The sequence below is a fragment of the Schistocerca piceifrons genome, chromosome 7, assembly GCF_021461385.2.
Source record: "Schistocerca piceifrons isolate TAMUIC-IGC-003096 chromosome 7, iqSchPice1.1, whole genome shotgun sequence".
Lineage (NCBI taxonomy): Eukaryota > Metazoa > Arthropoda > Insecta > Orthoptera > Acrididae > Schistocerca > Schistocerca piceifrons.
In genome coordinates, this window is record NC_060144.1 from 230,658,200 (window position 1) to 230,671,227 (window position 13,028).

The 13,028-nt window shown below is 42.6% G+C and overlaps 1 protein-coding gene across 1 annotated transcript in view; it reads left to right on the plus strand.

The window, feature by feature from the left end:
* Window positions 1–13,028, plus strand: part of LOC124805576 (myrosinase 1-like) — an 85,352-nt gene that overhangs the window by 6,554 nt on the left and 65,770 nt on the right. The window contains exons 4-5 of the mRNA XM_047266143.1: window positions 2,649–2,771; window positions 2,856–3,036. Of these exons, the coding sequence (XP_047122099.1) occupies window positions 2,649–2,771; window positions 2,856–3,036 (304 nt within the window). The remainder of the gene's footprint in view (window positions 1–2,648; window positions 2,772–2,855; window positions 3,037–13,028) is intronic.

The following is a 13,028-nucleotide window of genomic DNA, read 5'->3' on the forward strand; positions in this document are numbered from 1 at the left end:
GACTGAACCAAAAAGAAGCACATAATCTGGTCAACAGGACATGTACACCTACAATTCTTCTCCGGTTCAAGTGAGCTATTTGTGGTACTAATTTTCTTGACCGGCTAAATTTGAACAGATACTTCAGTCCGTCTCTGTTAAGGGGGCGACAACCTATTTCTGTACCAGGTTTTCTCAACAGGCATTACCCTCGCTTCCCAGTTTTGGAACTTGTGCAACAAGTATACTAAAAGTATCAGAGAATGAGCCAAGGTTACGGATTTGAGGTACACCCCGTAGTGTTAACCACTGACCCTGAAACATATTACGCACTGAAATGACATTCTTACGTCGTACCTACCGAAAGTACGCAGACTGCAACGATGTTGGTTACTTTGGTTTGCTCTAGAAGGAGATGGAGTGGAACTGTAACATATAATATTTTAGTCCACTTAATTACAATTTATATGTGAACATCTACCTAACATGTATAATTCATTTCTATGGGAACGATCTGACTATTTACAATTGTCTCTGAACTGTAAAGCATCACTTGATACACTCACTTTTACAAGTCTCTTCACTGGAAGAATGACCGACCTAATGATTACGTAAAATTCATCCCATGACATTTAATACACAGATGGCATGTCTGAGACGACGTTGTCGTCTTGATCGTTGACTGCTGACTTGGCCGAGCCATAAGTAGACCATCGATTACGTCGTCCTAGCGAAGCCCTAACAGACCTACCTACGACTGTATTTCTCATGCTTCATGCGGCATCCAGCAAGTATACATTTCTGTGGTTGCCAACCTTGCTTTAGCACCCCACTCTTCAGACGACACCACACTTGTCAAACCAGATTCTGGTCCATAACGGGAGGTCCATCTGGGAAAAGGAAAGATCTAAGGTCATCCCCAGTCTAGCACAAGATTCAATACAATCATACTAATGGCATCCCAACGGAGCTGTATCGTAGATCTATTTGTGCACAACTAGTTTGAAAGCTGTCATTTCCAATGCACTGCTTGAATTGAATGTCAGCTCACGGGTGCCATGGTCAATAAATTCCTACCGACGTACTGTGATCCGTGCTAGGTACTCACCAGATAAATCCTAATGTAGGGTGCTCAGAAATCCTACTGAGTTAGACAGCACATAAATTTTTCGAACTCACGTATGTTTGTCAACTCAGTTGTGGTTGTAAGAAGCATAACTGGGAGACAGAGCATCTAACTCTTGCTCGTACTTCTATAATTACGTTTCCATTAGTTCCCATAAATGTGTTGCGAATGCTGCAAGAGTTTCTTTGATAAGACTGCGACCGATTTCCGTCTCTACCCTTTTTCTGCGTGACCAAGAGTTCTGCTCTCTCAATGTTGTTGCTTTCCTTTTTGTATCAGTCCCGCTGTTTTGATGTCCCGCAGTATAATATTAGGAATTCTCTTCTCGCAGTGTACCACATACATAATGGATGATGAAAGCTACAGAATGAAATGTGTCCGCACAATATTTGTCCACCATTCATTGCGCTGTTAACCTCCATTGATCGTTCTTGTTACCTGTCATCTCTGCACACAAGATTACGTTCTGCATCGATTACGAAGTTATATTTAGAAAAATTCCCTTGAATGTCATTACTAACCTCATGTTTCAAATCATTATATGCCCCTTTTTTATCGAAGTCAGCATCCTCATTGTTATTATAACGTCCGTTAAGAATCATCACAAATCTCTGAAACACAATTTAGGAAGAAACAGACATAAAAACCATCAACAAACTACAGCCTGAGTAACTTCTGCAGAATTCCCAACACTTCAGGCATAAAACTTCCTGGAAGATTAAAACTGTGTGCCCGACCGAGACTCGAACTCGGGACCTTTGCCTTTCGCGGGCAAGTGCTCTACCAACTGAGCTACCGAAGCACGACTGACGCACGGTACCCACAGCTTTACTTCTGCCAATACCTCGTCTCCTACCTTCCAAACTTTACAGAAGCTCTCCGGCGAACCTTGCGGTAGAGCACTTGCCCGCGAAAGGCAAAGGTCCCGAGTTCGAGTCTCGGTCGGGCACACAGTTTTATCTGCCAGGAAGTTTCATATCAGCGCACACTCCGCTGCAGAGTGAAAATATCATTCTGGAAACTTCAGGCATAATTACATGATTCTTATTGCTGCTGCTGTTGTTATTATTTTTGTTGTGGTCATCAGGACGAAAACTGGTCTGATGAATTCTAGTCTATCCTGTAAAAGCCTCTTCATCTCCGAATAATTATTTCAAACCACATCTGTTTGAACCTTCTTACTGTACTCATCTTACGATCTCCCTCTGCAGTTTCAAGTCTTCACACTGCCCTCCTGTAGTAAACTGACAAATCCTTAATGTCTCAGAATCTGTCCTATCAATCGATCCCTTCTGTTACTCAAGTTACGCTACAAATTTCTTTTCTCCCCAATTGTGCTCAGCGTCCACTCGTAATTTCCACCATCCACCCCTCCAATCTTCCGCATTCTTTTTCCTTATGATGTCATTCTCCTGAGTAGTCAATGACCTGAGATCTGAATAAGGTTACTATTTTACCTTCGGAATATTTTACCCAAAAGGATTCCATCATTATTTACTATACAGCATTTCACAAATTTCACACTGTAGTATGCCATCTACAGGTGACTATGTACCATTGGGATCTTCCTCAACCACTGCAGTACATCGGAGGCTGGCCCAACGAGTTGCTTGCAGACTACTTCGTTGAATACGCCAGGGTACTGTTTGAAAACTTCGGAGACAGGGTAAGTAAAATGTTTCAAAACGTTTATAGGCTAGCCTCACATTTACTTCGCCTAGGAGCATAATGGTGGTGTATGGTTCCTTAGGTGAAATGGTGGGTCACGTTCAACGAGCCAGCTACCTTCGTGCATGGCTACACAACTTTGGGAATGGCTCCTTCTCAGCCCGCCAAAGGAATTGGCGACTACCTGGCGGCACACACCATCATCAAAGCCCACGCTCGCGTCTGGCACCTGTATGATGAGCAGTTCAGAGCTTCGCAGAATGGTCAGTACCTGAAGACAATTGTAATATCGCCTGAGGCACTTAAACATTACATTATCTCATCAAATGCTGCCTATTAGTAGACATAAACATAAGTGGGTCACATCTTCATCTTTATGAGGGCTTCAACTTTGCTGTGGACAGTTTCAATGAGATCTGTGACTGTCAATGGTATTACAGTAACCTGTCCCCAACAGACAGAACCTGAGAAGGTAGTGGTGGTGGAAATTAGGTTAGTTCATGACAAAACTCTTCGTTGGCTAGCCCATTCCACGAATGTTATCGGCCACAAATCAGTCCCACACAGATGCTGCTTTATGACATGGTGCATTGTAATGCTGATACACTGATCGGCTATATTTCTCTACTGCTTGCAGAACACAATACAGTAAAACTTTTTCGTATCTCTCAGAGGCTGGCATTTTATTAAGTGATATTAATTGGACTGCACCAAAACTACAAAACATATTCCTGCACGCTAACGGTAGCCCCTCCATAGTTCACTTTTAGCACCACACATATTTATAATTAACTTTCTCCAGGTATTCACCAAACCCAATCTCTTCCATCGGATTGCCGCTGCTTACAGCGATTCATCACTCCAAATTACTTGCTTTCACAGAAATTTGTGGATTATTAGGAGCTACTTTGCCATTGCAGACCACGCTTTTTAACTCTCTCCACAGTGATGGTCCTAGATGGAGTGATGGTGGCAGTCAGGAGCGATTCCATCCGCTGATTTCTTTCCTTTTTTTTCAGTACATTTGCATTCCGTTCGTACCCGTTGAGCCATTTCAGAATTAGGAAGACGGTACGGCAGTGTATTGGAAGCCATGTTCTTGTCAAGTACAGCGATACGAACATAAGGACAATGGAACAACCAGTGTCCGATCAGAGAAAATCTCCGACTTGGCTGATAAACTGGCCAGGGGCCATTGTTTAGCATCCGCTGATTTCAGAAATGGTTCAAATGACTCTGAGCACTATGGGACTTAACATCTGAGGTTATCAGTCCCCTAGAACTTAGAACTACTTAAACCTAACTTACCCGACGCAGAATTCGAACGTGCGACCGGAGCGGTCACATGTTTCCAGACTGAAGCGAATAAAGCCGCTCGGCCACAGCGGCCCGCCTCCCCTGATTTCATACGACTTTTTTTACAACCATCCTTAGCAGCGACCAATCGTGCCTGTCCATCACTACATGAAGTCGGCATGGTCTTGGTTTAGCTATGGCTGTCCGTTCGCATTTCTACTTCACAATCACCTCCCCAACAGTAAACTTAACCATATTTAGAAGGGTTGAAACGATTTTCCATAGGTATGTTACTCAGGTGACATGTAATGGCTAGTCCAGTTTCTAAGTCACTGAACTTTCATGGCCCACTTATTCTGCTGTAACTTCCTCTCAACTGACAACATACTACACTACACTACACTTGTCCTAACGAGCAACCCTTGACTTGTGTGTGGGCAAAGTGAGCGGCGAGCGCTATTCCTGTAATACATGATTTCAGAATGAAAAGAGAACTGGCTCAAGTGGACTGGCCTATCGGATGCGATGCATCCATTGAGTGACTCACAACACGGCACTCCTCGTCTCCTTTTATACGCCGTGTCCACCTATCGAGACATCTAGTGGTCAGTTCTGAATTACATGAGAGTGTCCAGATTCTTTTGATCAGATAGTGGTAGGTAGATAAGTACACTGACAAGCCAGTACAGTACAATCACTGTTAACTGTGGTATTGAATGTTCATGATTACGTTGAGAAAGATGATGCAGCAAGGGAAGTGTATAAGCGAAGTAGAGACATTCAAGGAATCTTTGTAAGGAAGATAAAAATCGCACATGGGAATATACACTACCGGCCATTAAAATTGCTACTCCAAGAAGAAATGCAGTTGATAAACGGGTATTCATTGGACAAATATATTATACTAGAAATGACATGTGATTACATTTCCACGAAATTTCGGTCCATAGATCCTGAGAAATCAGTACCCAGAACAACCACCTCTGGCCGTAATAACGGCCTTGATGCGGCTGGACACTGAGTAAAACAGAGCTTGGATGGCGTGTACAGGTACAGCTACCCATGCAGCTTCAACACGATACCACAGTTCATCAAAATTAGTGACTGGCGTATTGTGACGAGCCAGTTGCTTGGCCACCATTGACCAGACGTTTTCAGCTGATGAGAGATGTGCAGAATGTGCTGGCCAGGGCAGCAGTCGTACATTTTCTGTATCGAGAAAAGCCCGTACAGGACCTGAAACATGCGGTCGTTCATTATTCTGCTGAAATGTAGGGATTCGCAGGAATCGAATGAAGGGTATAGCCACGGGTCGTAACATATCTGAAATGTAACGTCCACTGTTCATGGTGCCGTCAATGCGAACAAGAGGTGACCGAGACGTGTAACCAATGGCACCCCATACCATCACGCCGGGTGATACGCTAGTATGGCGATGACGAATACACGCATCCAATGTGCGTTCACCGCCATGTCGCCAAACACGGATGCGGCCATCATGATGCTGTGAACAGAACCTAGATTCATCCAATGAAATGACGTTATGCCATTCGTGCACCCAGGTTCGTCGTTGAGTACACCATCGCAGGCGCTCCTGTCTGTGATGCAGCGTCAAGGGTAACCGCAGCCATGGTCTCCGAGCTGATAGTCCATGCTGCTGCAAACGTCGTCGAACTGTTCGTGCAGATGGTTGACTCAGGGATCGAGACGTGGCTGCCCGATCCGTTACGGCCATGCGGATAAGATGCCTGTCATCTCGACTGCTACTGATACGAGGCCGTTGGGATCCAGCATGGCGTTCCTTATTACCCTTCTGAACCCACCGAGTCCATATTCTGCTAAAAGTCACTGGATCTCAACCAAAGCGAGCAGCAATGTTGCGATACGATACACTCCAATCGCGATAGGCTACAATCCGACCATTATCAAAGTCGGAAATGTGATGGTACGCATTTCTCCTCCTTACACGAGTCATCACAACAACGTTTCACCAGGCAACGTCGGTCAACTGCTGTTTGTGTATGAGAAATCGGTTGGAAACTTTCCTAATGTCATCACATTGTAGGTGTCGCCACTGGTGCCAACCTTGTGTGAATGCTCTGAAAAGCTAATTATTTACATATCAGAGCATCTTCTTCCTGTCGGTTAAATTTCGCGTCTGTAGCACGTCATCTTCGTGGTGTAGCAATTTTAATGGCCAGTGGTGGTCATTTGTGACGAAGGGAAGAGGGCTATGGCCGAGCATCTAGCAACATTCATCTTGGAACAGCTGTTTGCAACTGATGTCGTGAGGACGGGTATGGGACAAGGTGTTGAATGTGGATGCCTCGTCGCGCAATGTGAATGTTAGAAGATTACGTGTTGTGAAAATCTGGGCTGACGGCGATCTGTCGCAGGTCTAATGAAAGGGTACAATACTGGTGTAGGCACGAGTCTTTTGGGGCACACTGATGAACAGTGCACATCGTTCTTGATTGGTCTCTCAGTTAGACGACCCATATAAGGTCCCGTGCTTACACAAGACATCGTCGGTTAAGGATGCAGGTAGTACGGGATCATCGCTAATGAACATGGATCAGCTGGAAAGATTCAGCTGGTTGGATAAATCACATTTCTTGTCACAGCTGGTCGATGGACATTCCAGGTAAGCCATCATCCACGCAAACACTTGCTCGATACATGGACAATGCCATGAATTCAGGCTCTCGGGCATAGTTTTCTGTCATTATGGGGTAGGGGGTTCCATCGAGTACATGACAGTAAACTAAGTTACAGTGATACCAGTGGACTACGTGAACATTCTTGACGATCACCTGCAACTTTTCTTTTTCCGAATTCATGAAATGCAGTAACTGTGCTCCGTTGCGTTCCAAAGTTAAATAGACACGCTATTAAGCATATGGTTATAATGGATAGCCTCATCAAAGCCGTGCAAAACATAGAAGGAAGAGTCATACAAGAATGTACACTGCTTGACAGTTGTTAAAGAATACGCACGTGGTCCGTCGCCGGTAAAATTAGAGTCGTTTATAGTGAAGTGTTTCGTACTGACAACAGTGGTATCGTGGCACATGGCCTGCACACGAAAATGTTAAGTGTTGGGTACCCAGACTTATAGAATGGCTTTTCTTAGCAATAATATGAATATTTATATATGTGTTTGGAGAGAGAGAGAGAGAGAGAGAGAGAGAGAGAGAGAGAGAGAGAGAGAGACTGATTTTTTATTGAGATTTTTCTTTAAGTCGTAACTGGTACCTGAATTTTTTTTGCTGCCTCCTTGAATGATCAGCTTCTGAACCAGTTGGTGACGTATTACAATTTGGAGGAAGTTATTGTTCTTTAAGATTTAAAATACGACTCTGTTAGTTACTTGGCTGTATTGCGGATATCTTTGAGGCCAAGTTTTCGTAGCTTTTTATACATAAGGGACGACCGTTGTAAGTTAATAAGATCAAACAGCAATCTGCTTTTCGTGAGTAAAGGAGATTGCTTAGCACACAAACTTCCTTCAAACTACACGTCCTGCTGCATCAAAATTGATCAGTGGAGTTCGGTACCATACTATTGTACAAGAACATAATCCACTTACTGTAATTAAGAAATCATGAGAGGTTGTTACTTATTGAATGAAAATTATAGACGATGCATTTCTTTTCCGGTATTTAACTGAACTTGGTATACTTACAATTCTGTCGACTGAAAGACGGCGACGACAATGAAGTTCACCTCCTTTTCCATAAACAAAATATTTCTATTCTTCACTTCCAGAAAATTTGTATGCATAAATGTTTGGCAACTCTTACATATACTTTACTCGGTTTTATCACCAAAATATCAATTTTCATTAAATGTAATAATACGTTCTGAGCGACGGCCTAGCAACACACCCTCTTTCCACAAGATACAGATTAACAGTTCTCTTTTCGTTTTTTAATAAATCAATTGTCTTTTTCTTAGAGTCCATACTCAAAAATTCACAACTACTATCGTTGCATGGATTGCGGGCTAAAGAATTTGTTGCTGTCCAGCTGCGTTTCACTTCACTTCAAGTACTTTTTGAATCACATTTACATTTACGGTATTTACGTACATTACTGAGCTTCTCAGAATAAAATCAGATACAAATTAGTTTTAAAAAAAGTTGTGAGGCACACATATCATTACAGACTGTTCCATTATTGTTCGATCGTTCCCCTTATGTCAAGGAAATTTGTTGGGGTTTGGTCAGTGGCAAAGACATCCTGCTCCACTGTATCTCTATAGAAGCCCCTATTGCACTGAAGGTAAAACTAGTTGTATCGTGACAATCTTTTCACATTTTTCAGTCATGCCTCAGTGAAGTCTCATTTGACATGGAGATGGCAGCCAGCACTGGATGCATGCTGTTTTGCCCTCCGACCTGCTCACATTTAAATGGGTTGCCGGACAGTACTTTTAATCGATGGCATGTGTAAACTGCACTACTCGACGACAGGGATTGAATTGGCACCCCACTGTGAGCAATGATTGGAGGAACCAATTTTTCTGGTGTGAAGACTTAATTATGTTACTTTTAGTCCTTTGTAGCAACCTAGTGTTTGTGTGGCTTTCCTCACACAATTATAACCAAAATCTGGTATGAGGGGATAGAGCAACCACTTGACACGGTGAAGAAACCTATATGGACCAATATTTACGGTACGTTAACACTCCTACCACGCGAATATGGTGCCTCAGTTAGCTGCCAGAACGATGTGAGTTTGGCATTTATTGCCCTACTTTATCTAGACGAACCCATATCGTGAAGTTGTAGCAAACGTGTAGTGCAACTCATCACTACAGTCACCACTGAGTATAAACAACAGTGGCATTTGCTTTTGCTGTCAAGCATCCATCAGACAGAAAGTATATTGGTACAGTACGGCTACCCACCAACTGCTGGTTTCCATCACTAAATCTTAGAGTGTGTTGCAGCACATGAAGCCGTCTATACGGTGTTTCAGTTCGCTAGAAACAATGACGACGCATGTCATCAACAACTTAGTGCCCTCAGAAATCAACATCTGATGGCAATTTGCTTCGAATTAAGGCACTGACAGTATCTGCTAGACAAAGTAAGACGTGGAACAGATACTGACCGCCCAGTCTCGAAGATCGGACAACCACGGAATGGCGCTCGTAAATTTCACTGATGTAGGCATGTTAACCATTCTGCGCGCCACTAAGACGACATAGGAGTGTACGAAATATCACGCTGTCGACGTCATGCTAACATATTCCAACTGTCGTGGCAAAGGAGACATCTTTTTACAAACGAGAAAATATCTGTATCTAATTTTTAGTAAGTCTAAATATCAAACGAACAGCAAGAAGGTGTTATAATTAGTGCAAAAGGGCAGGATTTTTCACACTGGATTTAAGAAAGTGAAATCTACATTTAAAGAAAAAAAATGGCGATGAATATCATTTCTCCGTGAATAAAGTTCAGGTCAGTTAGGCGTATGCTCCACGGAGAATAACATGCATGGGCTTGATACTTTTTATGCTCGTAGTTACCTTAGTGTGCTCTCATTCCTCCATCTGTGTACTTTAAAAGTTTCTTTCTATACTGAAGCGACAAAGAAATTGGTATAGGCATGCGTATTCAAATACAGAGTTATGTAAGTACTCGGAATACGGCGCTGCGATCGGCAAGACAACAAGTGTCTGGCGCTGTTGTTAGATCGGTTACTGCTGCTACAATGACAAGTTATCAAGATTTAAGTGAGTTTGAACATGGTGTTATAGTCGACGCACGAACGGTGGGACACAGCATCTCCGATGTAACAATGAAGTACATTTCTGAGGTAGCGATAAAGTAGGGTTTTTCCCGCATGACCATTTCACGAGCGTACCGTGAATATCAGGAATCCAGTTAAACATCAAATCTCCGACATCGCTGCGGCCGAAAAAAGATCCTGCAAGAACGGGACCAACGACGACTGTAGAGAATCGTTCAACGTGACAGAAGTGCAACCCTTCCGTAAATTGCTGCAGATTTCAATGCCGCTTCATCAGTGTCAGTGCGCGAATATTCAAAGAAACAACGATATGGGCTTTCGGAGATGAAGGCCCACTCGCGTATCCTTGGTGACTGCACAACACAAAGCTTTACGCCTTGCCTGGGCCCTTCAACACCGACAACGGACTGTTGATGACTGGAAACCTGTTACATGGTCGGACGAATATCGTTTCAAATTGTATCAAGTGGATGGACGTGCACGGGTATGGAAACAACCTCATCAATCCTTGGACCTTGTTTGTCAGCAGGGTACTGTTCAAGTTCGTGGACGCTCTATATTGATGTAAAACGTGTGCAGTTGGAGTGATATGGGACCCCTGATACTTGTGACACGTACGTAACCATCCTGTCTGATCACCTGCATCCATTCATGTCCTTTGCGCATTCCGAGGGACCTGGGTTATTCCAGCAGGACAATGCGACCACCAACACATCCAGAATTGCTACAGAGTTTTTCCAGGAACAGGCTTCCGATTTTAAACACTTTCGCTGTCCATCATACTCCTCTGATATGAACATTATTGAGCATATCTGCGATGCCCCCTCGTACTCTTAAGAATTTATGGACAGCCCTGCAGGATTCATGTTGTCAGTTCCGTCAGCACTACTTCAGACATTAGTCGGGTCCATGACAAGTCGTGTAGCGCTACTTCTGTTTGCCCACGGGGGCCCTACATGGTTTTAGGCACCTGTACCAGTTTCTTTGGCTCCTGAGTGGAATATCGAGTATGGAATCATTCTCAAAGATATAATGAAATATCAAGTGACTTGGGAACACTGTTGCATCATATTCTAGTGTATTCGAACACTTGTACACAAAATAATGGTTCGTGAAAATGATAATAGAAGAAACAATTACAAGACAATTTTTATTGAACCTGGGTTATTTAAAAGTTTCACTGGGTAATCTTCAAGCTTATAATTTGTGTCAGATATCCGGGCTGTATTCGTAAAGTAATCATCCTCAGACAATAGCGTATTTTCTCCCCAGTTTGAACAGCTTGCTGGGCTAAACAATAAGCACAGGCCAGTCGGTACCTTATTTGATTTAACCCTGCTATTCCGTTCGGATCTGTATGACCCGAAATGGTTATAATTTTCGCTTCTTATTATTTAAATATCCAAATAACCTTGTGAAATTTTGTAACTTTATCTGAAAATGCAATGGCAGTATGTGGTTAAAAAAGTTTTAAAGCATTTTAAACCATCTGGTCATAAACCTCGAGAGTTGCACTCAAACTTTTCGGGTCAATGTGACCCGACGTTAATATGGTTACTCTAAATTCCAATACTTTCTGGTTGTCTCTTATTTTATAGTAGTTATGACTTTCATTGTTCATAAATACTCTCAACATTCAACAAGTCAACAAAGGCACTGCGTTTACAACAATGGAAGTGTCATTACGACTTGCTAACTGTTCGAATTATCCGTTTTCTCTACTCAGTTTGTATTCTCCATAATTTGTAATGAGTCTGAATTGTGTCATAATAGCGATTACATCAGTTACTGGCGTTGAGTTGGAAGAATCGATAAACATCTCAACAGACGAAAGGCAACTTTCCGAGTTCGAAGATTATGTCAGTAATGCATCAGAAAGTGCGTGGTCCGATGACATTGACGACAGGACTCAGCTTGTTCAAAGTACTGTACAGACTTCTGTTTTTAAAAACTGGAACCCGTAATGGCAGTTGCAACCACCAGCACAATACAGCCGTCTGCCTGCTTCGAACTTCGTCGGGAGTATCCCGGGAGTTATCAAGTATGTCAGCAGCAGAATACGTGACGTAAGAAGATCATTTGGAGTATTATTTTCTACAGCATATCACAATAAAATAATAGAGATGTCAAATACTAAGCAGCAACGCGTTATTGTGAACAATGGAAAAAGATTGATGATTATCTCTTTCACGCATACTTAGGACTCCTGTTCCTGTCTGGTGTGTATCCCTCACATGGGGAATCTACAAAAAGTTTGTGAAATAAGAATACTGGGTGGAATATACTCGTATTTTGAGCAACAATGTCCCTAGGAACATTCTGTAAAATATCGTTCGCCTTGCGAATTGATAGGAAATCCACGAGAGAGGAAAGACGACATACTGATGAACTCACCGCAATTTGAAGCATCTGGAAGAAGTGGTTAGAAGTTATTCCTACACAGTATAATCCAGGGGAAAATGTGAGCGTCGACGACCAGCTTGTAGCATTTAGAAGCCGCTGTCCATTCTAGCAGTACATCCCCTGCACACCGGCAAAATATCGGGTCAAGATGTTTACTCTGTGCAGCGACAAATCTTCACATATACTAAAAGCTAAAAGGAGAGTGGACTGCCACCAGAAAAAAAATCAGGGAATGAAAGAAGTTGCTGATCTTACCTGTGATTCGCGAGGTCACAATGTAACACGTGACAATTTTTTTACGTTGTACAATTTGGGACAGCTGCTCCTGAAAAGGAAACTGACAATGTTATAAACCATACGTAAAAACAAGCCAGAGACTCCACAAAATATGACCGACAAGGAGGTTCATATCTTCTCATTTTAATTCGCAAATGACGCTACGATGGTCAGTTATATCCTTAAGAGAAATAAGAATGCCGTGCTACTGAACACTCTCCACCGTATTGGGGAAATAAGTGCAGGGCTGATAAGAAGCCAAGAATGATTTTAGATTATAATTCAAAAAAAGGGGCTGTAGACAAGCTCGATCAGCTAACAGGTACATATACAGGGTGAGTCACCTAACATTACCGCTGGATATATTTCGTAAACCACATCAAATACTGACGAATCGATTCCACAGACCGAACGTGAGGAGAGGGACTAGTGTAATTGGTTACTACAAACCATAAAAGAATGCACGGAAGTATGTTTTTTAACACAAACGTACGTTTTTTTAAGTGGAACCCCGTTAGCTT